We start from the raw sequence: 27,664 nt of genomic DNA, 5'->3' as shown, positions 1-27,664 counted from the left end.
TCCTGGAAGAGTATGTTGGAAATGGGGTGTGGATTAGATAGATCCCTATGCAAAATCATATTTTGTCATCCAGGCACCTTGGGGTTAGCATAAGAGATCGACTTCAGTATCTCTTGCCAAGAAAAAATGGGCACATAAAATGCAATGTGTGTATGTGTTTCTGGGCTTGCTTGGCTCTAATTTGATGCTAGATCTGTTTCTGATGACTGTCCTATACCAGTGTGTCATGCAGAAACGTCTTCACACTGAGTATCTGTCTTGCAGAGAATAGTTTAGCAATGGTATTAATGTGTTCCTCCAGCATGGTAAGAATAATGAATGAAAAATATTACGGCTCCCAAGATGTTTAAGAGCAAAGACCATCAGTCCTTTTCTCCTCCCGTCAAATAAAATGTCATTGTTCAGAGGTGCATTTAGACAGGTGAGAAATGTATCCTTCAGAGCATTAAAAACCAAGAGTTAGTTAAAGGATAGTTAATGTATTTGCTTCCTCTGTTTTACTTATAGGGTGCTCTTTATATTTGTAACAAACCCTTTAAAAATTGCTTGCCCCCAGGTCCAGTGGTTAGCCCTCTGGCTTGCACAGTCTCTTAAATTTAGTGGACTCTTATTAAATATGTTAGTGCTGTAATATGAAATGGCAAAGAGGTATCTGAAGCATTTAGACATGATGAGATGTTCGGTGCTTTTATTCCAACTCTCTTAAGTACTGAGGCTGGATCTGAGGAAGCATGGTAGTATAACTTGAAGAGTCACTTAGTGTGAGTGGAAGCACAGAGCACCTTTCAGATACAACCTCCTAACAAAGTTAGGAACTGCTTCAGATTGCGAAGAAGAGTTCACATTGTGCAGTGGTGGCGAACTTATGGCATGCATGCCAGAGAGGGCACTCAGAGCCTTCTCTGTGGGCACATGCGCTGTTGCTCCATCAGGGCCGTAGCTTCCGTGCCGGGGGAGGAGGAGGAGAGGAGGGCTTACGCGCACCATCCAAAGTCTGTGGCACCAGGGCCTGGCGAGCGAACGAGGAGCTGAGCAAGCATTGATTTTTGATGTGCCAGGGCCTTCCGCCAGTCTGTTTTTCCTACTTGGGAGTAAGCTGCCTTGGGCTCAACTCCTAGGTCAGTAAGCATATAAAGACGGCAACCTGAGAAAGGGCTGCTGGGTTTACATGTTCGCTGGGCTTTCCCGCAGAAGGCAACCGAGAAATTCATTCCATGGAGGCTGTGATCAAACGGCAGCCGAAAAAACGGCTAATAATAATAACAATAATAATACCCTGCCCATCTAAACTTTGGAAGGTATCAGGTTTTGCTTTGAATAAAGAAAAAAACGAAACTAATGGTAAAAAACATGGGAGATCAAGAGAAAAAGGACCTGGTAGAAAAATTTGGATTACAAATTGTAAAAAAAAGTGAAATATTTAGGAATACAAATAACAATGAAAAATATAAATTTGTTTGAAGATAATTATAAAAAAAATTGGGAAGAAACAAAAAGAGAAATGGAAACTTGGACAAGATTGAATTTAACACTCTGGGGTAGAATTTCGGCTATTAAAATGAATATCTTACCAAAACTTCTGTTCCTTTTCCAAATGATTCCCATAATAGGTAAAGATGATTGTTTTAAAAAATGGAAAACGGACCTAACAAAGTTTATATGGCAAGGCAAAAAGCCACGGATCAAACATAAATTATTAACCCATATAAAAGAGCGGGGAGGTTTTGGACTCCCAGACCTGAGACTATATTACGATGCGGCATGCTTTACTTTAGTTTAGTTTTGTTTCCTTTTTCTTTTCTGTTTTTTTTTGGTATGTTCCTTTTTTTTGGTATAGTATTATTTTGGATTCAATGTTTGTAATTTTTGTTATGATTCTGCATTGAAAATAAAAAATAATAAAAAATAATAATACCCTGCCCACCTGGTTGGGTTTATTTATTTATATTTATTTGTATGTGTACATGCAGACAATCATGATTATCTCACATTAAAAATTGAGAGATGGTGGCTCTTTGTACAGCCCTCCAGTGTGCTAGTGGCCAAAATTGTGGAACCTTCTGGAAAAAACGTATTTGCGAGGTTTGATGGCTCATAACACCACTTTGTTTTGGAGTAATACCAGTGCTTTTTTTCTGTGGGGACACACACCCCTAAACATTTTGTGAATTTAATGGGAGAAGAAATTACTGTATTTATTTTCCCCAATTTGAACTGTATTTATTTTTCCCCCGGTGGTGATTTTCTTGAGTCAATATGAGAATGCCATTAAACATTTTTTAAGAAAAAAAGCACTGAGTTATACCATAAAATGATATATCAGTGGGAAGATAATTTAATGAAGAATGTAGTGCAATAACTTTTATGAAGGATTATTTATTACAACAGCAGCCATAAAGAAGAAACGTGAAACACACAGAAAAAATGAGATATAAAGGTTAAATTGCCGTGTTGGCACTTTGTGATAAATAAATGGGTTTGGGGTTGCAGTTTGGGCACTCGGTCTCTAAAAGGTTCGCCATCACTGATATAGTGTAATTGGTATTGTTACCTTGAAAGCCATGTTTCCAGTCCACAGGAAAACAGAAAATTAGAGTTTACAATAAATCTGGGTGAAGTTTCCAGTAGTTAGAATGAAACCTCTGTGCACAAATTGGAGGGAAAGGCAAGTGCACATAAAACAAATATTGTTCCCAAGCCATTTGGAATTCAGTTTTCTCCTATAAAGGAGGTAGAAAATAAACTCATTTGCTTACCTTATGCTGCCTCAAGGGAAAGCCTAAGGCTGCAATCCCAACAATACTTAGTACCATTGAATTCAATAGGACTTCTGAGTAGACATAGGTAGGCTTCTTCTGTTAATCACAGTTCTTCTAATATATTTGCCAACTGCTTGCTCCCAATATCAGAGCCTTTAAAGTCGACTTGTGATTAAGTTCCTAATACATTATATTTAAGATCTCAGTTTAAATCACCAAAGGGAGCAAAGATTGCCATTGCTGCAGCAGGTGGTGGGTCTTTGACCTTAAGACCACTCTCTGCCAACCAGAGGTAGGTCAGCCGCCTCCCAGCTGTTCTTCCCACTGCCTTAGGATTGTTCTCAGGATCTCCAAGTTAGCACTATGTAGATTAAGCATTTAATTTACTTGTCAGCTGTATAATTTGTACTAAAAAGTATTAAGCGCTCTATTGCCACAACTGTCTCTTAATAGCAAGGGTCATATGGAAAAATGCACCTTCCACAATTCAGTTAGTTCCATTGTTGACCGTACTAGAATAATACATATTAACATTGCTCTTGTAATCTTTAAGCATCTTCATGATGGACAATAAAGATGAAACTAGATGTTAGGCTTGACAAAGATTGCAGAAACCTTGTGTTGAATTATTGCATCTCTCTCTAATGCCCAGGCACATTTACTTATGACATGTCACCATGCACTAGTTATTTAAAATATTTGTATCCCACTCTTCAGCCAAAAATGATTCCAGAATGACTTACAAGATCAATAAAAAACAATGCAGCCCCCGCTCTGGGGCTTACAATCTAAGGTATGATACAAAAGGAAAAAGGAATGTGAGTAGAGGATGCAAATGTTTTAAAGGTTGAGTGTTGTAATGACCCAGCTAGAATGGAAACAGTTTGGTGAGAGGAGGAGCTGGTCTTTCAGCGCAGCAGATCATGTGGCCTTGCTTTCCATTTCCCCCTCTTCTACAGCCTGATAGAATGGCTTCTGCCATGGCATAGTTGAGAATCCAAAAGACAGCTAGTTCCACTTAGCAGAGCCAATGGCTCTTCTCTTTTACTTTTCTTCTTCCCTCTGCTGCAGCCTGTTGGAATGTCAGCTTCTCTGCAGATTCATTCATGGCAGCCAGTGGTGTGCAAATTCATAATGTGATGACATAGTGTAATGGGTAAGAGAGATTCAATTTATGAGGAGAAGTTGGAGAGCTTAACATAGAGCTGCTATTTTATTATGCCAGTGCCACACTGAACATTAAGTCTTTTTCTACCATATGTTTTGGGTATTCCTACTGCATTGACTTGTGTCTGATACAGTGCTAAGTAACTGTCCCACCAGTGCAAGGGTTAAGGCTTGTGCAACAGGACTTTTCTCCCATCTTCTCTCCCTAGGTGTTCCCTGCATCCTCCCCAAATGTACTTGTGAGGGTTGGGGGAATCCCCAGAACAGATTTAGGGGCACATGGTTCAGGTCCTGTGGGGGCCTGGTACAAATTGGCCTAAATGGAAGATGCAGAATTATCCTTTCAACAAGCTGGTAAAATAGATTAGACTGATGGAGTGACCTATCTGGGGTACCTGATGAACCTCATAGCCTTCAAAACCAGAAGCGCTATGCCATTGCACTACTCTTCTGTGATAACGGATAATGACTCTGATGACCAGAGATGAAGCAGCAATGCATTTCATGTAGAGCGTGAAGCTTATTGGCACACCACATAATACAGTGGAGTTACAGATTCTTGGAACATTTTGCTTCAAACAAGGATGGCCACCTGCCAGCAGTTTCGTGTCATCCAAATCTTGTACTAAGGTGTTAATATACAGTAAAACTTTTGGTCCACTATGTTTACAGAGTAAGGGAACTTCTTGTTAAGGAATTGAGATATCCATACCCAGTTGCAACTTCTTTGAACTTTTGTATGTGCTGCCAATGTGCATGTTACTGTGTAATGCTTTCTATTAATGCATGTTCTGTCTGATTGGGAAGCCCAGGTGGTGCCAACTTTTAATAGACTGTGTGCGTTTCTGAAGAGGTCAGTTCATGAGTGACTAGATATATTTTGGCCTCCTGATGACTCTCAGGGAGAGCAGCAACTCTTGACTATACAAAAATTGCTTTAGTACATGATTTCTGAATGGTCTACTTAAAGTTAGTTTTTAAACTCTCTCTGGGTTTTAATCTTGCATTGTTGCCACAGTTGCTACAAACATCAGACTTGTTCTATTGTAGAGCACACTAGAGTACCGTTATATTCATTGCTAATCTTATTTTCAATCTTTTTGCAGGCTGCTGACTTGAGTAAACCAATAGATAAAAGGATATACAAAGGAACACAACCAACGTGTCATGACTTCAATCATTTAACAGCCACGGCAGAAAGTGTTTCTCTACTAGTGGGCTTCTCTGCAGGCCAGGTGCAACTTATAGATCCTATTAAAAAAGAAACTAGCAAATTATTTAATGAGGAAGTAAGTGGATTCCGTAATCTTGGTGCATGCAAACTTTTCTTTTCTTTTATGGGCTCTCCATATGCATGTTTGTTTTTCCATTTGAAAATAGTCACCTTGGAGGGATACTAGGGGAAGCCTTTGAAAGTGGGAAAGCACATTTATATCACATTCTGTGAGATGGACTGTGTCACAGTAATGCACTGGAGAGCCAGTGTGGTGTAGTGGTTAAGAGCGGTAGTCTTGTAATCTGGTGAACTGGGTTCGATTCCCCGCTCCTCCACATGCAGCTGCTGGGTGACCTTGGGCTAGTCACACTTCTCTGAAGTCTCTCAGCCCCACTAACCTCACAGAGTGTTTGTTGTGGGGGAGGAAGGGAAAGGAGATTGTGAGCCGCTTTGAGACTCCTTCGGGTAGTGATAAAGCGGGATATCAAATCCAAACTCTTCTTCTTCTTCTTCTTCTTCACTATGGAAGAGGTGGTGGTTTTTCTTACACCCTCAATTTCTCACCATTTGCTTATTGTCAGAAGACTGGAGTACTGTATGGGCTATAGCAGTGCACTTAAACTGTGGGCAGCGTTACATCTGTGTCATCTCCTAATCCAAGGGTGGCTAACCCTCAGGGTGAGGGATTGATCTGGCTCCCAAAGGCCCAATAATTTTGCCTGTGGCAGCAAAAAAATAAAATAAAGTAGACACAGTGCTGAAATGGGTAGACTCTACCATTCTATGATTGCATGAACTGTTATATGGAATGCTTTAGACCTATTTCAGTTAATATTAATGCTTAAAAGCTTGCATATTTGCAGAACATAAATTTATTAGTTCTTGGTTTACCTTCGAGCTTGGACAGCTGCATCCGAAGAGCTCCTTCAGGCGAGTTGCACTCAGTGGTTTCTTAGTTTAAACAGCTTACTGCTTTGCAGCTTTCCTCAATTTCAAGTATTTTACCATGCAATGGAACTGGAACACATACATACCAGCCTTTGCCATACCCAAGACAGTTTTGGAACCATGAAACTTTTTGGGACCATGAAAGTGATTTTTGGATTGCTAAGTAACTATTCTAGAGGGGTGGGTAATTCATAATGTAAGACAACTGTGCCCAAACACCTCCCCCTGTTCTCCTTTTGCATACAAGGCAAGATCACAGAATTGTAGAGTTGGAAGGGACCACGAAGGTCGTCTTGGCCAACTCCCTGCAACGCAGGAGTCTTTTGCCCAATATGGGGCTCGAACCCATGACTCTCAGATTAAGAGTCTCATCCTCTACTGACTTAGCTATCCCAGATCATTAGCTCTCCAAAGATGGATCAGCACAATTTGGACAAAATTTGCTGCAATTTGCTTTAGGTATAGTTTATCGTTCATTGCAGTGGTTTGTAAAGAAAATATAACACTGTGAGAGCAGTTGTAAGTCACAAACCTTGTTCCACAATTTTGTACTGGCTTTAAAGCCTTGTTACTGATGATGATGAAGCTACCAGCATGAGTTTGATCAAACTGCGGGAGGCAGTGGAGGACAGAAGTGCCTGGCGTGCTCTGGTGCATGGGGTCACGAAGAGTCGGACACGACTAAACGACTAAACAACACTGATGATGATAGATAATAATAATAATAATAAAATCTGGTGCAACTTGAAAGAAGCATTTTTTTTGTTTTAACTTGTTGAGGATTAGTATACCACATGATGGTGCGATGTTTGGCTGCCAGATTTTTAGAGAGATCTGTAATTTAATTTGAATACAAATTCTACTTTAAAGTGAGTCTCTAAAATCTGATGCCTAAAGGTCTTGCCTTCTGTCCACTCATAAATATGCTCAGCAGTTTGCTATAGCAACTCAGGTAGTTGCAAACACATTCAAAACACATTTGTGCATCTCTAGCACCTGTGTGAGTAAAATCGTTAACTCGAAGTCTAACATTGATTATGACTCAGTCGAATTATTCTAGAAGGTGGATCATTGAGTAACCCTGAATATAAACTGGGTTGGGGGTTTTTTGGGTCCTGTTCTCATGAATGTCAGCCAGACCTATAAAACCTTCTTTTGTTTCATTGACTGAAAATGTTTCACTTTTCGGGGGTTCAGGAGGCATATTCCTGAAAGTGGCCACCTTAGTACAGAATATGGTGGACTTTGGGCCGGGCATGTTTTTTTCTTTGTAGTTTGCTGAGACAAGAGTAGTAAAGAACTCTGCATCTCACTATAAATTTGCTAGCTTGGATCCTATGATAAGTTGACTTAAGGATGCTTACAGAAGGAGAGTTTCTCATCTTCTCCTGCCACCGCCCATGTGAGAAAAGACTCCAGAACAATGTGAGATGGGGAAATGTGTGTTGGGGGGGTGGCATCTTCTGCGGGGTGGGGTAATTGCCGAAAATTGGACTTGGATCCCAGAATAAGCTTTAATGTAAGGGATTTCACAAAAGGAAAGTGTCCTGTTTTCTTCTTTATTATTAATATTACCACCTTTCTCTCCCCCACCCTAACGCCGGGGAAATGCAAACCTTCTTTGCTTGTACTGACTCCAGATTATCAGGGATCCATTAGCCCCCATACCTCAACCCACCCTATTCAGTAGGTTCCCCTGAAGCCCAAAGGGAAAATCAGCTTTTGCCAGCCTCCTTCCATGGACTCTTCTCTAGACCATCCCAGCCCTTTCTGGCTACAGCTGCTCATTTAACATATTGTGCATTGTACACAATTTGTCACGTTGATGTATATCCTATATTGAACAAGACAGGGCAAGAACTCTAGGATGGGGTTTTCACATTTCATAATTTGATGATTATTTTTTCCCCTATAGTCTCCAGGGATTATTGAAATTATAGTAAGTGTTTCCCTCAGTGAGCAGCCTTTACATCACTGTACTAGTGAAAAAGTATTGTATCATAAATTTTTGTTAAACAAATAAAATAAGTTGTGTCCCAGTTGAAGACATGCTACAGTCCAGAGAGGGAAGGATATTTAGTTTTATAGCTGGTTACAACCCCCCCCCCCCTGGTATTACTGTTATTTGCTTCTTCCCTTTTTTGTTGTGATGCTTGAATGGTTTAGGTTGGCAGAATAATGATAAAACCCACAGAAGTGCCATTACTATCACTTAAAGATAATGAACCCACAGGCCAAATTGCATTGGTTGTTCATAGAAGCCCAGCACAGGTAATTGGAAGGTGGAATCCGCAGCTGAAAATCTCTTCCATCTATCGTAACTAATTACCTTGAATGTCTAGACATCTTCTACACAAAAGCAATGCAGTATTTGTTAAGTGGCTCAAAGATTTTAACTTGCCCAGATACTAGATCTCTCCTCCCCATCCTAGGTCCAGACTGTCAAAGTATTTTTTTAAGTTGAGCATACTTTGCAATTGCCATTATTTTTGTTGAAATAACTTCTGCTTCCTTCCTATTTTCACTTCAGTAAGGTAGAGCTATAATACCTAAAGTGGTCCCATTATTCTACTAAATTGCTTCTTCTCTTCTGGATCCTTAAAGCCAGGTTCCTTTTTCCAAGGGCATATTAAGTGGTTGTCTTTTCAGGGGGTCCCCCCCCCCAAATCTATGTCAGATTCAGATTTGATGAGTAAGTTCTTCCCAGAATGTACACAGCCTGACTTTCTTTTTTTCATTGAACTGTGTTAAGGGAGGCTTGCCACAAATCATGCTGACCATTGTAATGTTACTCCAGATCTACATGGGGTAAGAAAAGCACACAGTAGCTTATAACTGAAGTAGTCATAGGCTTGTTTTCTGCAAGTAGAATAACTTTGTGTATTAAATGCTGAATGGCAGAAAATTAATTACCTTGTTAAATGAAAAATCAAAACTGAGATGACTCTGATGTGTACCTTCTTTCCTTTGTTTTCCAGAGACTAATAGACAAGTCCAGAGTAACTTGTGTAAAATGGGTTCCTGGTTCAGAAAGCCTCTTCCTAGTAGCTCATTCCAGTGGCAATATGTACTTGTATAACGTGGAACACAATTGTGGTACCACAGCCCCACACTATCAGCTACTCAAACAAGGAGAAAGTTTTGCAGTCCATACATGCAAGAGCAAATCTACACGAAACCCTTTGCTTAAATGGACAGTAGGTGAGGGGGCCCTGAATGAATTTGCTTTTTCCCCAGATGGGAAATTCTTGGCATGTGTAAGCCAGGATGGCTTTCTTCGTGTATTTAACTTTGATTCTGTGGAGTTGCACGGTACAATGAAAAGCTACTTTGGAGGGCTGCTGTGCGCATGTTGGAGCCCCGATGGCAAATACATCGTGACAGGCGGAGAAGACGACTTAGTGACTGTCTGGTCTTTTGTGGACTGCCGAGTGATAGCTAGAGGCCACGGACACAAATCCTGGGTCAGCGTCGTGGCCTTTGATCCATATACCACTAGCGTAGAAGAAAGCGACCCAATGGAATTCAGCGGCAGCGACGAGGACTTCCAAGACCTTCTTCATTTTGGAAGGGATCGAGCAAACAGCACGCAGTCTAGGCTATCTAAAAGGAACTCTACGGACAGTCGTCCAGTAAGTGTCACATATAGGTTTGGTTCAGTAGGCCAGGACACGCAGCTATGCTTATGGGACCTAACAGAAGATATCCTCTTCCCACACCAGCCCCTCTCGAGAGCAAGGACACACACAAATGTCATGAATGCAACCAGCCCACCTGCAGGAAGCGGTGGAGCTAATCCAGGCAGTAATGGAAACAGCATCACAACACCTGGGAACTCTGTGCCCCCTCCTCTTCCACGGTCCAATAGCCTTCCACATTCTGCCGTCTCCAATTCTGGCAGTAAAAGCAGTGTCATGGACGGCGCCATTGCCTCTGGCGTTAGTAAGTTTGCAACCTTATCACTACATGATCGGAAGGAGAGGCACCACGAAAAAGACCACAAGCGAAACCATAGTATGGGACATATATCTAGCAAGAGCAGTGACAAACTGAACCTAGTTACTAAAACCAAAACGGACCCAGCAAAAACTTTGGGAACGCCCCTGTGTCCCAGAATGGAGGAAGTTCCTTTGTTAGAGCCTCTTATCTGTAAAAAGATAGCACACGAAAGACTGACTGTGTTAATTTTTCTTGAAGACTGTATAGTCACTGCTTGTCAGGAGGGATTTATTTGCACATGGGCAAGGCCTGGTAAAGTGGTAAGTTTTAACCCTTAATGCTGCATCAAAGAAGTAGAACTTGAATAGGTAGTTTTTCTCAAAACATAACTGAATGTTGAATATAAAATTTCTTTATGCTTAATGTAAAAAAGAAAAAGGAAAAAAAGAAAAGATTATTTCCTCAGAGCCATACTTTTGGATACTGCATGCCATATTTCTGAACGATTTGAAGTGTCTGGCCCAGGTAAAGTTCTTTTGAAATACAGTTGCCTTCCAGCTGGAGAAGTGTTGTGTATCCAAAGTGTCCGTGATAGTTTTCCTATATTTTCAAAAGCTATTTTTGTATAACATGATTCAGACAAATCTAAAAAAAAAAATCAACTAGTGAGGGTAGAATTGTAAGGGCATTCAGGATATCGGATTGGTTGCAGCTTGCGTAAGCTGTAGTTTGCATAACATGCATTCTGGGTAAATTGAAGTTGGAACATTTATTCTGACAGGAATCCATAAAGCAGGGTCTGTTCTCACTTTTTTTTTCTTTCCAAAAGTTAGTCTCTTCCTCCTTCGGTGATCATCTCAAGAGCAGTTTTTAGTGTCGCCATTTAAAATTTGAATAAACTTGGTATTAAATATACATTGTAACATTCTGATCTTTAATATCAATCTTCTCCAAATATGTAAGGTCACTTTTTAAAAAAAGCTTCCTAGTGAATTGTATCCCTTACTCATTTCTACCCCCTAATCACTTTACAGAACGTTTGTGTTAAAGGTATTTTTAATTCATGCATTTTTCATTAAATCCACAGGCTTAAAATGTGGCACTAGTGATGTCTTCTTTCATGTTAAGAAACTGAAATTATCTATTTAATATTTAGTACTTTCTACTGATAAAAATTATTTTGCCTTCAAATACTCATGGGCAGTTTGCAGGCTATGGCCAAGCTCCAAGACTTTTGAGGTGGCTTTTGGGCATGCAATTTGGTTGACTTTGGCTTGCTCTTCTCAGAGGGGCCTCCCCAAAAGCAACCAATAAGGGTTGGGGGGATCCTTTAATTCAGAACCCAGCACTGTGTGAGGGGTTAGAGCTGCAAGCAAGGACTTGGGAAGCCCAGTGTGTGCATTGGAATGCAGACATGGGTTCTCCTGATCTCTGCCTATGATGGATAAACCAGCAAACGACCCTAAATGGCAGCTGGTTATCTTCTGGAGATCTTCCTGAAGGTTCCTAAACTTTGTTCCTAAATCTTCCAAAACTTGGGAAGTGTTGTTGAGCGTTTCTGAAGTGCATCTGTTTTACAAAATTAACACTCTTTCAGTAGACATTAATGCCCATTTTGACTGTAAGGATTCACAGCTTCTCTAAAATATGTAATAATTAGATATATTAAGTGAAATCTTATCAAACATGTTCTGGTATGTAATGTCACCTGTATGCCTTATCTTGGATAGACAATCTGGAAAAATATAGCATTGCTTTTCGTGCGGGGGGGAAAGCAAATGGTAAGGATAAGGACAAAACTGTCTATGTTCCCAAGTGCTAAAATCATGGAAATGTGTGTATTTCTGTGCCAGGGGCCAAACAGTTTGGAAGGTAATTTTGCAGATGTGCATTGCTGAGCTATCGTTGGTAGCTATCCAAGCCCCTCTGCTTACTATATTCTAAAGTAACTTAACATTCACCCTTTGGCTACTTGCATTTCTATTAAGTAAAAATTCTGCAAAGAAGTTGTGTTTAATTGGTACAGGTCGTAACTTGCACGCAAATGACAATTTGATTTGGAGCACATTTCAAATATTTCAGAGATAAGTATGCAGTACCAAAAGCTAGGATTTCTCTATTTGGCCAATGCGGAAATCTTTAATTAAAGGTAAGTTTCATGCTGATGTTGTTCACTAGGTCTTTGAAAACTAATATCACACACTGATGTAAATGCCATATTGTTTAGGATGTGTTTATTTAGAATGGGTTTCAAATTATTATTATGCTTTATTTTTGCAGTCGGTGAGCTCACTCAGCTGGCCTAAATTAGCAAGTTAGGTGATATGTTTACATGGCTCTGGCCAAGAAAGTCTCTGTTCCAGAAAGGTGTTAATAAGCACCATTTTTGTTCTATAGGAGAGCACTTACTAAACTTTATACTTATTTAATGAGTCTTCAGAAACACTCATGGTAACATATTTCTTTCCCTTGGGTTATACACTGCATATGTTAGTCTTGCCTATAGTTTAGTTCCGTAGCTTTTAAAGAGTTTAAAGCTGCTACCTTCCCGCGTTGACATTTCTCTCCCAGACTCCTCGAAAACTACTTCCATTGCCCTTTTCCTCTGCTGAATTTGTTTCCCACCCACCTTTTGGCAGAGGATCTCAGTTGGAAAGAAGGGCCACAAACTTCCAGTTTGAGGAGCAAATGGGCCAGAAGACTCAACCAGTTGCGCAGTCTGAAACATCACTGCTACTGAGCCAACCCTGTCTTTTTCCTTCCTCACCTGTCTGTCTGCCAGGCTGATGCAGTCAGGAAAGCAAATGTTATTTTCTTGAGAAGAACAGGGTTCAAATAGGCAGGAGTGGACAACCTGCGGTATTCGTATTGGGCTCCCTTCAGCCCCAGCCATCATGGCTGATGGTTGAGGACGATGGGAGTTGTAGTCTGACCACACCTGGAAGGCCGCAGGCTAACCCATCCCTGGTACGGACAGTCCCTCTCTAGAATAAACATATTTTGTCTGGCTGATACTTGGCTAGACTTGAGTCTCAGAGACCCATAGGGCAGAGGAAGCCAATGTAGTGCCCTGCATATGTCACTGGACAATATCTGCCCCCACCCCCGCCATAGGGCACAGACAGACTCACTGCTGGGTTGGAGCAAGAAGATCTACGCTACAAACATTATGACCTCTGTGCAGCATTCGCATCATGTCTTGAGCTTCCTTAACTCCTTTCTCTTTCGAAATGCTACTTAAACACGAGTTCAGATCTAAAGTACCATGTTCAGCAGAAAACGTGGGGCAAGCCCATGTTGCATACCGCGGCAACATTTTAGAAGTGCACTAATTTGTGGGAGAAACTACCTACTTCACAGGAAACAAAACTTCTCAGTAATGACTTTGTAAAAAAATATATATATATATGCTGTACTACTGGGAAAGACAAAACTGCTTATCTATCTCTCGGCCATTTCCTTCCTGATTACATCGTATGGCAGAGATGGCAGGAAAGCTTTTGCATTTCTTTTGCAGTGCTACTGTCACACATGGAGGTGTTGCTTTCAGTAGCAGGCTAATCTGCTCTCATCAAGTCCCATGCAGCAGAGCCAAAGGCTGGGGCTGATGGGAGCGGCAGTCTAGCAGAACCTCTAGGGCCACCACATCTTTATCCCTGATCTACAACCCCTTGTAGTTTCAGGGGAACTTGCCACTACTTAACCGGAAAACTCCTGGTAAGAAAGAGTGGACAACTGCAAATGAATACAGTAGTTGAGTGAAATGGCAGCATATACCCTGGCTGAGAAAATGTGTTACCACTTTGTACAACAAAATGCACATGAAATTTAGAATATTTATTTGAACTATATTGTACAGGGAAAAATCTAGAGTTAAATTATAGAGCGTCCTTTAGTTTTCCAATAAACAGGAACTATATAGTACAGCATCATGTTTAAATGAGTTCTATCATTGCTGTTTTAACAGACATTTTGTTTTACTATTTGGGCATGGGAAGACGTCACGTTTACTACTAAATCTTCATTGGCAAAGGGCATTTCATTTGTTAGAACTGAAGTATAAAGTGCTGTTGGGAAGTACTATCTTATTTCGTTTGATTTAATTTTAAATTCAGGGATGGTTAGGAATTGCTAAATCAGTTCTTGATTTTGATGTTGCCATGATATAAAATGAAATATACGGAACCATAAACACTGCAAACGGGAGTTGGAATTCCTTGAAATATTGCCATGCAAAGTTCTCGGGATTGGTGTTGGCTTAGTACACCAGGTTAAGAAGCTGCCCAGTTGAGAGTGGGCCAGTTACTTCTGTGAAGCCAGGAAAGAGTAATTGCCTTATTATGTGGGTGTCCAGATTAGGAGGGAAAGATTCTTACTAAAGACTTTTCAGAAATGCTTGATCTTTTGGAACTCAGTTATGTACTTGAAAAGACTGTATATGTCTCCACCTACCACGTTAAAGCTACTAAATTTGCATTTAGAATAACTGCTGGCCTGCTTGTGTTCTTAAAGAAAGAAAACCAGCTAATTTACTGTCACATAACTTGTGTAAAGTTTAAAAGCGAGACTTTTTTCCTGCATTTATGAAATCTGTATACATGAATTTGTTAAGATTGACACGTTAGGTGATACTGTACAAAATTGTAATGATATAGTGAAAAAAAATCAACAGTAAAATTCATATGTATTTTCTTTATAAACGTCCATCTAATTTCTTGACAACTTGAATAAATTTCATAAGAGCCTTTCTAACATAACAAATTGTTAAACTAAATTGACTGTTGCAATAATAATGAAGCTTTAATAAGTATTGTTATATTTATAATTTTAAAAAATCATGTTTGTTTCATACTGCTTATTTTTTAGCGTTTTATGTCACTGTTTCAGCTGAAGAACCCTACTAAATACTTGACATTACAGAATAATTTACTGGGGTTGTCCTCTGTATACTGACATTAAATAAAAAGTGTGACTGAACTGTAAAATGTAGATAACTGTCAGTAGTGCTTCTCATGCCTGAAGTTCTAATACTGATCGGCCGCAATTAAGACTTCTATGCAGGAAGAAGCATATTCCTGAACAAAAAATGGCCACCGTGAAACTGCTGCCTCTGTAACTGCCATTTTTATAAACGACCAATGTACAACCTCTTATTTCATACAGTTTTCAGATGTTAGCTTTGACTTTACTTACTTATATTGATCTGTCATAATTCATGTCCATTTGAATCATACTGCATTGTTATATGACTTAAATGAGAAAATATGCAGTGGGTGTGGTTAAAATTGGTGTTTCTAGTTTAAATAACAGGGAATTGTGGGAGAAGGTAAGATGATGATGTAAATCCATTAAACAACCAATGGAATGGAGAATTGATGCCTTTTGGATTCTACAGGAGCTCTTTTGTTTATCAACAATGCACGTTAACGTTTAAGCGCTTTAGGGGCTGCTCACCAGAATGAAGTGCATAAAAGGACAACCCAAGGCTAACTGTAAACACAGATTCATGGAACTCTCAAGTGTTTGTGTATCCGTTTGGGTCATGTAGGCTGCTGATACTGCAGGATGTTGCTGGCAAACTTCAATTCAGATTTGGTTAGACCACTTGGTTCTGTGTTCTCTCCAAAAGCAAGAATTCTTAATTGTATCTGAAGCAGGCATGGTAGTGTCACTAGAAGGTATCTTCCTCAGACTGGCACGTTGAATATGGATTTAAAAATCCATCTCCCAACTTGGTTTCCAAAGCCATACTTCCTACTACTGTTCAGTTACGTTACTTTCTAGTTACCCAATTCCTTTGATTCCTGTCCATTTGCCTCTGTGCACCAAAGTGGCTTTAAACCTAGCAGTGACCCCCCCCTCCCCAAGCTTTATGAAAACACAGAATGGAAATGGGAGGGGGTGGAGCTGTCCTTGCTGAAGAGTTATATGACCACTACCTTCGGGTACAGAGTCTGTGTCACAGCAAGATCATATTCATTTGAAGCCCAGCGTCTAATCTGACTTTCAGCATATAGCTTTCCCCAGGAAAAGCATTTGAAGATTCTCTGCACTGGCTCCGGTTTCATTTTTGAATGGATCATCCCTAATTTTGGCCACCGGGCAACTTAGCTTCCAAACTTGACGAGAGAGACAAGCTCCTCAATGGGTACAGCTGTTTCTGCTAAATTAGCAACCGTAGCTATATCTTAAGGGACGCGGGTGGCACTGTGGGTAAAACCTCAGCGCCTAGGACTTGCCGATCGCATGGTCGGCGGTTCAAATCCCCGCGGCGGGGTGTGCTCCTGTCGTTCGGTCCCAGCGCCTGCCAACCTAGCAGTTTGAAAGCACCTCCGGGTGCAAGTAGATAAATAGGGACCACTTACCAGCGGGAAGGTAAACGGCGTTCCGTGTGCTGCGCTGGCTCGCCAGATGCAGCTTGTCATGCTGGCCACGTGACCCGGAAGTGTCTGCGGACAGCGCTGGCTCCCGGCCTATAGAGTGAGATGAGCGCACAACCCTAGAGTCTGGCAAGACTGGCCCGAACAGGCAGGGGTACCTTTACCTTTAACCATATCTTGGTGTGAGATCCTACTTGCAGAGAGTATATACCTTGAACATATGAAGGGTATTGCTCCTTGAAGTTTGCTATATTCAGGGTACCAGTATGGTGCCCCCCAGATTTCATTTGGCTCCTACCTCCATCAGCCCAAGCCAGCCTGGCTGATGGTTGGCAATGATGGAATAAGTAGCACAGCAACATCTGGAGGCACCATGTTAGGGACCCCTGGCAATAGACCTTGTAGAAGTGACATGCAATGCACTAGAGCACGGTGCCCCAACTACTGCCAAATGCTTTTTCGTGTCTCATTGATAGAAGCAGAGTATGTTGCAAAAGGGAAAATGGATATATTTGAGAAGAAGTCTGTAAGAAGAACTTGCATTACATCAATAAGATTATGCAGTCCTAATTTCTGTAAAGAGATTGGGTGGTGTCCAGTGAAGTCTTCCGACAGAAGTAATACATCAGATGAATGGGAGGCAGGCAAATTTTGGCGATTCTGCCTCCCCCTGCACCCCCTAAATGCATTTCATAGGGCTCACCATTCTTAACCAGTCTTGAATGGAATAGCTTATTTTTATTGAGCCTAAAGAGAGCAGCCTTTTTTGTCTGTCAGGTAGCTTTGGCTCTCACTGTCTCAATATTTGTTGCAGTGTGTTATGCAAGGTACCGGTTTCCTCCCTGGGTATTTGCATAGAAGCAATGTTGTTTCAACTTCGTCTGCTTGCCCAAGAAAAATACTTGAATTGTTCTAAGAACCTTTTCCTGTCTTGATGTGCCAAGCATTCGAAAAGAAATATTTTAAATTGATCATAGTTGGATTTCTTTTTGATAGTTTCCTTGTACAACCTTTCTGAAACAGTCAGTTTTCTTTAAAAGCAAACTAGGGAATGATCCTGTCTCCCTTCTGTGGATGGTAGATGAACCCTTTCAAACACCCCGATGTATGTGCAAACAAAAAGGAAAAAATAGAGAGAGAGAGCAGCTGGATTCCCTCCTTAGACTTAAGGATGGTACCTTAAGAGATTCAAGATGTATTATGCCCTACTTGTTATATTTGATAGAGAAATAGCTACCTTTTCATTCTATCGAGTAAATGATTACTTGAAAGGGATGCCTATGTAATAACCATGGAAAGTTGGGTCAGTGAAAATTTATTGATTTGCATATAGTAAGCGTGAGACCTGCAAAAAACCTGTCTTCAGTTATTCTACAATGTCTCAGCTAAGCTTTTTTTCCCTACATGTAACTGAGATATGCATGTAATAGATTTTGTTGAAGCTGATCAATGATGGTTTTTGTTTCCTAAGCCCCACAAAGCCAAGATATATTTGATCCCTGATTATATCTGTATACTTGGGGCACACCAGCTCAGATGTCAGCTGCACCCCAAGGCACTAAATATATTTTGATTCTTTCCTGGTTGGGAAATTTAGGGGAGAAATACATATTAAATAGGAATGATCTACACTATAATAAATGAAAGTCTGTTCTTATTTGGGTTTAAAGCGAACCCTTCTCCAGAGTCCACTATCCAGAAACAGATGAAACAATACCAAAAATACCCACAAGGGAATAATAGAACACACAGGCTTCAAGTAGTGATCTTTTTCAAACTCTTTACTACTTCAGAGCTGAAATGTCCTACTTCTAGCTTTAACAGAATTAGATAATTGGGGATCTTACAGCTATTGCTGGGATCCAGCTTCTTTCAGCCCCAGCCAGCATGGCCAGGGATGTGGGAGTTGTAGCCCATAACATTTGTTGGGTGGTGGTGGTGGTTGTTGCTATTACTATTATTATTATTTAAAATTATTAAAGGAAGCAAAATGGAGCTACAATAATATTTTAACACCCTAGGGTTCCACAGCTTAAACTGCTGTACTCGGGGAGAAGTGAATGGAGGCCGCACACAGTATTTGAGCTAGTTGGCTAAAAGGCTTGAAAAGTATTGAGTATAAGTAGTTCTTTATACTTAAATGCTCCTTGAACAGGCCTGTGGTGATGGGGACTGACTGATCAATACAAAAGCCCTCTGGGTGTCAAATTAGTCACGTAGTTTTCTGGACCCAGGCCCAAGTGTTTTAGATAGCTTTGTGCTGACAGGAGTCACCATTTGTTAGCTTGAACAGCTTAGAACTTGGAAAGAGTAAGAGAAGACAATTAGAATATCATTAAAATTTGCCAACCCTTGCTGAACTAGCACTGCTCAAAGACTGCCCAATTTGCCTTTGAACATACAGTGGTGCCTCGCAAGACGAAATTAATTCGTTCCGCAAGTTTTTTCTTCTTGCGAGTTTTTCGTCTTGCGAAGCACCGTTTCTCATAGGAATGCATTGAAAATCAATTAATGCGTTCCTATGGAAACCGCTTGCCAGGCTGGCGGTGAGGAGAAGGACTTTTCTCCCCACCGCAAGCCTTCAGGACAGGTACGGGAACAGAGGGGAAGGGGCGCAGTGCTTCTCCTCTGTTCCCGGGGCTTGCGGTGGGAGGAGGGTTTTTCCTCCCCACCGCCAACATTCAGAACAGCATTCTGAATGTTGGCGGTGGGAAGGAAAACCCTCCTCCCACCGCAAGTCTTCAGGACAGCCATCCAAAGGCTGGCGCGGGGAGAAGGTCTCTCCGCCCCACTGCCAGGCTTCGGAGCAGCCTTCCGAAGGCTGGCGGTGGGGCGGAGAGACCTCCCGCCGGCAGGCTTCGGAGCAGATGTTTCATTCTAAGTTACTTATGGCTAATGGATCTATTACTGGCAGCTGGCTATAGGAGGAAAAATGAATCATTAAAGTTGGGCTTAGCAATGGCTGGTATCTAGTCTGCCTGTGTGTACTCCACAAGCAAAAGTCCATAGCTCAGTTGCAAACTGGGCCCGCTCTAGATATGTTGTTGCCTGATAGAGCATCAAATGCCTCCTTTCAAGGTACATAGTACCCAAGACCAGCCAAGTTATTTTGGCACCTGAGGAAGAAAATCCTTCAAGCACTTCTTTCTGGCAGTAAAAAGAATAAGCCGCAATTTCCTGCTCTTTAATGATACTCAAAATCAGGTACTTCAGGTGGATGCTTCACTTCCTCTAATGATCAGGCTAGCCCTGGAGAGAGTCCATGGTGTTTGTATACAGAAGATTCTAGATTCACTGGCAAGCACCTGCTGTTAAAGGATTTAAACTGGATATTAACAAGCAGAACTGGGAAAGAGCTGCTGTTAATCAGAATACTTGGACCAATGGACAACAGTCATATTTTGTAATTTACCCCATACTTAACCCATCTTATGCAGAGTTTAGAATATGATGGCCTCTGTTTTCGTTGCTTTATTTTAAAAGGACACACTTCCGGCATTTATAGTTTCATAGATAGTTTTGAATGGGTACATGCCATAGAACAGTGTTTCCCAACCGGTGTTCCGCGGCACACTACTGTGCCGTGAGACATCGGCTGGTGTGCCGTGGGAGGGAGGCGGGCGAGTTGGGCGGCGAGAGGCGGCGGCGGCGAGGATCCGCGTCGAGCCGGGGGCGGCTCCGCGGTGGTGGTGCCGAGCGGCGGGGCAGCGCGCGCAAAAGGGAGGAGCGCGAGACAGCGGAGGAGGAGGAGGCCGGCATGTCCGGGCAGCAGCAGCAACAGCAGCAACTCCCGCCGCCGCCCCCTCCTCCGCCCGCTATCGCCGCCACCACAACAGCCGCCGCCGCCTCAGCTGCCGCCGTCCCTCAGTCCCTCGCTCTGCTGCCTCCTCCCACCCCGGCAAGGGGGAGGGAAAAAACTTTCACTTTTGTGCGTCCCTCCCGGCGTGACGCTGCGCGCTGACGTCACGGGGCGGGGCTTTAATGGTGGTGTGCCGCGAGATTTTTTTCCGGTAAACAGGTGTGCCGTTGCCCAAAAACGTTTGGGAAACACTGCCATAGAAGTTCTAAGAAGCCAGAATGCTGGATGAATAAGATCTTGAGGAGTCAAGTTTCAGTGCCCTGAAACCCCTTGCTGTTTCCCATGCCTGGCGGAAGCAGAACATATTATGCAAATCCAGCAAATAGATGTAATTGCTTCATAATCCTACAGGTCGCAGAATTCAGCTTCTTTTGGTCCAGAGCTCTTGAGTCAGGCTAGCTGTATACTAGTGCTTAAAGAAATTGTTGGGAAAGTTATACACCTCTGACAATTTTTCAAGTCTATGCATGCGGGGGGGGGCGGGGCGGGGGAGAGCCATTTCCCCATCCAAACACACTTTTGCATTAGGGATATATGTTTGAGTACACTTCATATCCAAATATAAATGTATTTGCTCTGCACTACATTTTTTCAATGGGATGCATGTGCAATCACACCATAGAAGATCATGGGTCCAGCTGCCTTGGAAATGGGGACATGTTCCCCCTTCTCTCCTCCCCTGCCCCCCCCCCGCCAGCAGTGACAGATGAGAAGAAACGGTGGCTGTGAAGAGCTATGGAAATGTGCAGAAATGAAAACCGGAGGCATGAACCATGGGGACTTTGGTAGTGAAAAGTAACCCTCACCAATTCGGCTGAGAGCACCACTGCCTACATCTGTCTACTAAGTCAAATTTTGTTGTCAAACTCTGATTATGAACACCTGGGTTAACAGGAAATCACTGATGTTGGATGATATTCATCATTTGGACCTGTGGCCTAACCAAGTAAAGCAATTTGTTTATTAATATTGACATGTATGAGAAACGTAAAGAATATAGTGACCATACAGATATCAGCCACAGAACAGACCGTGTTGTTTAGCTACGTTGATTAAGGGTTGTCCATTAGCATTTATTTTGCCTACTGAATCCAACTTTGGGGCCGTCACTCCTATGACATGGCAAGTTTGTGCAGATTGTTTAGATCTGACTTCACATTTGTTTGCTACTTTCTCCTGTCTCTTGTTTCTAGCTAATGCTGTATTCTTTATTCAGAGTGGTGTTTTCTTAAAGGCTCCTTTCCCGTTTTGAAATCAGCAGTTTTACACATTTCTCTCTGGGACATAACTTTGGTGTGGGGTATGCTAGACTATGTTGTGCATAACACTATAATATGAAAAGTGTGTGCCTGCCGAAACAGTGATTAGGCTCCTGGGCTTAAAATGAAGACACTTTGAATTATACCCTAGTGCACCCGGAGGAGCTATGTCTTTCTTTCTGTGTGCTACCTGAAATGGCATCTTGAATAAACTTGGTTTAGACATTTTTAAGAGATGAAAATATCAGGCCAGGTTCTGGTCTGGGCAGCTTGTGTTCTCCAGAGCAGGGCACTTTTGTCCAACCTGGTTTCAAGAGCAGGGAGTATACTTCTCTTTCATAGCGCTTTTTCAGTATTTGGTTCGGACCCCAAAAGAGCTCCTGTAGATTCCGAAGACTTAATTCTACATTACAATTAATAATAATAATAATAATGGTTTGTACCCCGCCCATCTGGTTGATCCAACCTGAATTTCACAATATTCAGGTAAGACAAATACCTGCAAAACCAAGTATTCAAAATGAGGGATTTCCCCCATGCATACTTAAAGTGGAACAATGGTATTTAAGAAACAAAACTAAAAAGACAAGCACCCAAGTTAGGTGTAGATGCCAGTGTATCTGTTAGGGGAGGGGTGTAATACAGAAATGTTCAGAACCGTATCTCTAAAGCCAGCTTTGCTAGCCTTGCTGAGCAGTTTCTGATTGGAGAAACGGTTGCTTAGCGAGCTGCAAATTAAATGTGAAATGAACATTTCCCATTGTTTAAAACTCAGTTTTTAAAAAATGCTAATTGGAAACGTGCGAGTTCACTGCAAGCGCAACCACTAGCTGCAGTTGCTTGTGAGTGTTCCGTTTGTGGGTTTCGTTAGAGGTGAAATGATTTCCTATTAAAGGCAACATTGGTTCTGTTGGCTGGGCAGATCCACAGGCTGGGAAGGGTCCATTACAGTGGTGCCTCGCAAGACGAAAAGAATCCGTTCTGTGATTCTCTTCGTTTAGCGGGTTTTTCGTCTTGCGAAGCAAGCCCATTGACGGATTAGCGCTATTAGCGGCTTTTAGCGGCTTATCTGCTGATCGGATCAGCTGATAAGCGGCTTAGCGGCTTAGAAAAAGGGGGGAAAGGAAAAAAACCAGCAGGAACTCGCAAGACATTGTCGTCTTGCAAAGCAAGCCCATAGGAAATTCGTTTTGCGAAGCACCTCCAAAACGGAAAACTCTTTCATCTAGCGAGTTTTCCGTCTTGCAAGGCATTCGTCTTGCGGGGCACCACTGTATGTCATTTGAAAAAGCAGGGTAATTCCCCCCCCCCCAACCAGCAGTTCTGCATCCAAGAAACAATAGGCTGCAGCATCTTTCCTTGGCATAGATACAGTGGCTGAGAGGGGCTCCAGCTTGCACTCTGAAACATCTGGCTGAAGAGCCCCTCATGAATACTTGTGTCTTATGGTTGCAAGGTGCATACAGCAGGGAGAGATACATGTTGATCGTAACCTCCTGGTAAATGACTTGTGGCACAAATGTGCCCTGCAGCTCACTGACTTTATGTTTTTAATAGGATAGCTTAAGTTTTGTAAGACATGAGCTAAAATCTAATCATACTACGGTCATAATCAAGATTCCTGGGGCCTATTAAAATGAATACATACTATGGTATAAGCGTCTGTGGACTAAAACCCACTCTGCCAAGTTTTATCAGGATACTTCATGTTCATTTTAAAGCAGCAACCATATTCCTTGCTTGCTGGAACATATTACAGCTGCTACACCCTGGAATTCTAATTATGATCCACATCTTATAAGTTACTTTGAACTAAACTGCTACATAAAGAGCGAAGTCGTTCATGTTAAGACGTTCGAACAATGTGATCTATCACTTTGAAGTCATAATATGCAAATGCCACTGTGCACTGAAAGTCTACAGATATATATAGAACTGTTTAGAAAACTAAATGCTGGGTTCTCATGCTGGATTAATGCAAATTGCTTTGTTTGCAGGGTTTATTGCCATCCCAAAACCAGGCCAATTCTCCAAGTGGAACTGTAGTATAGCCATCACATTTCTGCTAGCAAATCTTTGAACACAGAACAAGAAGTAATGGCAATGGAACCAGGAGCTGCTGTTCAGCCAGGGAGCACCACAAATTCTTAAAGGCAGAGTGTAAACTTGGAGTTATGTGAATCACATAGTGTTTTACAAAAATAATAATGTAATGAATTCTTTTTACAGCTAATATTTAGGCTGATGGCCGAAAGAAGGATTTTGCTAAAAAATACTTCTTTTGGTGTTGCAGTTAAAAATAGTATAACTTTTCCAGTTTCTCTGTAAAACAAAATGTTTGTTAAATCTGAATAAGTTTAATGGTTATATAAATTAGAACTTCATTGTTGGGTTTTTTTGCACTGATTTTTTTATCCAGCAATGGTTAGTCTAGAATGCTCTCATGGGAAATGAAAGTCATTACTTTCTGGCTTCGTAAATGTAATTCAGGAAGATGGATGCTGCAATCATAGAGGTTCCCCCCTCCCCCCAAAAAAGATTGTTTGCACTTAAATAGCTTAATGCTAGTAGAAAATTACTTTTAAATGGGTGTTTGGACACCCTCTAAAGCTATGTTATGGGGAAAGAGATCCTTTGTATCTATGAAACATTTTATTTTAATAATGTTTTGAGCTACAATCAATCTGTATTATATGTGTAAATAATGTAATTCAGTGATCGGGGGAGAAATGAGTCATTACACTAGTAATTTTCATTTAGGAAAGTGATATTTCTAATTCAGAAAATACATATTAAACTATCTTGAATATGCAGTTTTGTTTATGTTCTGTTTAAATTAAATCAACTGTGATGTAATCTTTTTTGAATGTAATATTGGCGTGGACATGCAGGGCATATTCATTTTGGAAACACTCAGGTTGGATTCACTACCTATTTAACCAAGCTTGCCCTTTGTTATAAGGCATAATAATTCCCCACTATATTCTAAATACTACATCAATTCTTAAAATTAGCCTAATTTTCTAATCAAGGTTAGCCACTTAACAGTAGGACTATCCATTTTTATATATTAGAAATTCAATGTAGCATATTTGAAGGCTAGCATAATTTTAAATGTTGATTTAAAATTCAGTTTAAGAGCAATACAGTGAAATAGGTTGATACAATAGAATAATGTGTCAAACTATACAGTTTATTTTCCAGAAAAAGGCATGTCTTCTGTCAGAGGAGAGATGTGACAGACTACAGAGTCTAACTGCTGCTTAGTTAGTATTAAACTGATTTTGAACAGTATAAAGACACTAGATTTCAATTCAATTCTTCACTGGTAGTGGCTCCCACCCTGTGGAACGCCCTCCCATCAGATGTCAAAGGAATAAACAACTATGACGTTTAGAAGAAACCTGAAGGCAGCCCAGTTTAGGGAGGTTTTTTAATGTATTTTTAATCTCTTGTTGGAAGCCGCCCAGAGTGGCTGGGGAAACCCAGCCAGATGGGTGGGGTATAAGTAATAGATTATTGCTTTTGTTATTAATATTCATTGAAGAAAATGCTGTCTGCTTGATACCAGGATCTATGAGGGCTGGGTATTATTCTCCTGATAGTGAAAACCTCACCTTTTTAACTTTTTGAGTGGAAGTGAGCCTTTCATCTTTCTTCCTCACATGACAAAAGTAGTATTATCCCCCACCCCAAAACATATCTAGTAACATGACAAGTTTTAACGCCTCCTCACAAAACCAAAAAAAAAAAAAATCTGGTCCACAAAGGTTATAACCTACATACAGTGGTGCCTCGCAAGACGAAAATAATCCGTTCCGCGAGTCTCTTCGTCTAGCGGTTTTTTCGTCTTGCGAAGCAACCCTATTAGCGGATTAGCGCTATTAGCGGCTTAGCGGCTATTAAAGGCTTAGCGGCTTAGCAGCTAAAAGGCTATTAGCGGCTTAGCGGCTTAGAAAAAGGGGGGAAAGGGGGGGGAATCGGAACACTCGCAAGACGTTTTCGTCTTGCGAAGCAAGCCCTTAGGGAAATTTGTCTTGCGAAGCAGCTCAAAAACGGAAAACCCTTTCGTCTAGCGGGTTTTCCGTCTTGCGAGGCATTCGTCTTGTGGGGCACCACTGTAACATATTTAGGCATATTCATCTGTGTTTAAAAGCTCTGGTCTTCAAAGATAGCTTTTCATATATTTGGATGGGTGTGGGCAGGCAGCTAGCTACTCATATTGCCTGTTACATTCAAAACTCTGCATCTAGATCTAAATCTGTCAGACCATGCTTCTCAAAGTGGTGCGAATCACTTTTTTGAACAGCATGTTTCAAAATCGTATCATGGAGCCCTAGGCTCCCTCAGGAGGAATGGCAGGCTGTAAGCGAATAGGGGAAACCCTTCAGCTTTTCCAAAGGACTGCTCTGGCATCTAATCAAGACAAGTATTAATTAGTTTGAAAGAGGCTAACAGCAGCACTAAGACACTCAAAAGTGTTTCAAAGCCTCCCTGCCTTTCTTGTTCATTTGTGGTGGTCTGAAAAGGGAAGAAGAAGAAGAAAACAGATTCCCTACCTGATGACTTGCGTAGGCTCTTATTTGTACAGGGAAGTATTTGCAGTCTTAACCTTTTAAATATATGCAAGTATTTGCAAAGCCCCGGTAGCAAGGAGAGTTGCACTGGCAGCCCCACCTGGTCTAACTTCCACATTGGTTAGTATATCTGTATACAATTTCACTTAAATATATGAGCAAGAAACATTTGAGTAGTAACTTCATGACCTGTTCACCAGAGTGCTGCTCCTCCGATGTGACTAATGCTGCACTCATAACCATGTCTACTCAGAAGTCTCTCATATTGAATTAAATAGGGCTTACTCCCAGGTAAGTAGAATTTGGATTAAAGCCTGAATCACGAAGAGGCAGAACTATAATGAACAAGTTACTTCTATGGCGGGATTCAAGCTCAAATGCAGGAGAGGAAGTTGGGAGCATAGCTGTACTTCAGAATGCATGAAACCCATGTGGCTTGACAGTTGCAAGTTTCTTTCCTTAGAGGGCTGTGCAAGAAGTCTCTGCCCCTCCCAGCTGGTGGTAGTTGTCATGTGACAGCTCTGTAGGCTTCAATAGAACAGCTGTGACAAAATATACTCCCACCGGAGAAAGCTGAATTGAGACCAGCAAAAAATGGGCAAACTTGCGTATTTTTGCTTGCTTTGGATGAATGACATTTCGCTTCTGCTAGTTGTGGGTCAGGTCAAGGAGCTTTGAGGGGTTCTGAAGCCCCATCCCTTGACTCGGCTCCCTCTCTGGCTTGTGAAATTAGACCATTTCAGCTAAATGAGTTACAAACTTCAAACGAAAAAGAGCCAGCGTTGATTTCAAAGCTGAAACCTGACATTTCCCACTTGCATGTAAACACTAAAACCACAGAACAATCCAGTCCTTGGCTACCTTTTGTGCCTTTCAAGGGTTCTGGTGTGACCCCCCCCCCAAGGCTACTTATGTTATACAGTGGTGCCCCGCAAGACGAATGCCTCGCAAGACGAAAAACTCGCTAGACGAAAGGGTTTTGCGGTTTTTGAGCTGCTTCGCAAGACGAATTTCCCTATGGGCTTGCTTCGCAAGACGAAAACGTCTTGCGTTTTTTGCAAGTTTGTTTCCTTTTTCTTAACACCGTTAATACAGTTGCGACTTGACTTCAAGGAGCAACTCATAGAACGCGGTGTGGTAGCCTTTTTGAGGTTTTGGGTGATTTTTGAAGCTTTTCCAAAACTTTTCCGACACCGTGCTTCGCAAGGCGAAAAATTTGCTAGATGAAAAAACTCGCGGAACGAATTAATTTCGTCTTGCGAGGCACCACTGTATTACCTTGATGATGCAGGAAGAAAGCATGCCAGGACTGATGTGTAGAGAATGTGTCTGCACTGCACTCTTAACTTACTTGCCAATGGGTACCTAGAAGCAGCACGTCTTCTGAGCTGCCTCTACTCTTCCCAAAAGCACCGGCCAGGTAAGTCCACCTCAGAAGTGGGGTGGAATGGGATAAATCCCAGGACCAGTTTATGATGCCATGCAAAAATCAGTGTGGGTGGGAGGTACTGAGATTAATAGCCTTTCATGAATTTGGCATGTAATCTAATTAGCACAGTA

At 41.6% G+C, this 27,664-nt stretch overlaps 1 protein-coding gene across 3 annotated transcripts in view; it reads left to right on the top strand.

Moving 5' to 3' along the window:
* WDR20 (WD repeat domain 20) overlaps window positions 1-24,340 on the top strand; it is a 59,126-nt gene extending 34,786 nt beyond the window's left edge. For 2 of the 3 annotated variants that reach the window (XM_081192729.1, XM_081192730.1), the window contains exons 2-4: window positions 5,033-5,215; window positions 9,069-10,349; window positions 23,525-24,340. In XM_081192729.1, coding sequence (XP_081048855.1) covers window positions 5,033-5,215; window positions 9,069-10,349; window positions 23,525-23,578 — 1,518 coding nt within the window. In that variant the 3' untranslated portion in view covers window positions 23,579-24,340. Of the gene's footprint in view, window positions 1-3,894; window positions 3,916-5,032; window positions 5,216-9,068; window positions 10,350-23,524 lie in introns of those variants that run through there. The other variant, XM_081192731.1, reaches the window with a different exon arrangement.
* Window positions 24,341-27,664: the final 3,324 nt, after the last annotated feature.

The sequence above is a fragment of the Podarcis bocagei genome (assembly GCF_964188305.1).
Source record: "Podarcis bocagei genome assembly, chromosome: 1".
NCBI classification, from domain to species: Eukaryota; Metazoa; Chordata; class Lepidosauria; order Squamata; family Lacertidae; genus Podarcis; species Podarcis bocagei.
Note: the sequence above shows the minus strand (reverse complement) of the source record. Positions and strands in the feature narration are given on the sequence as shown.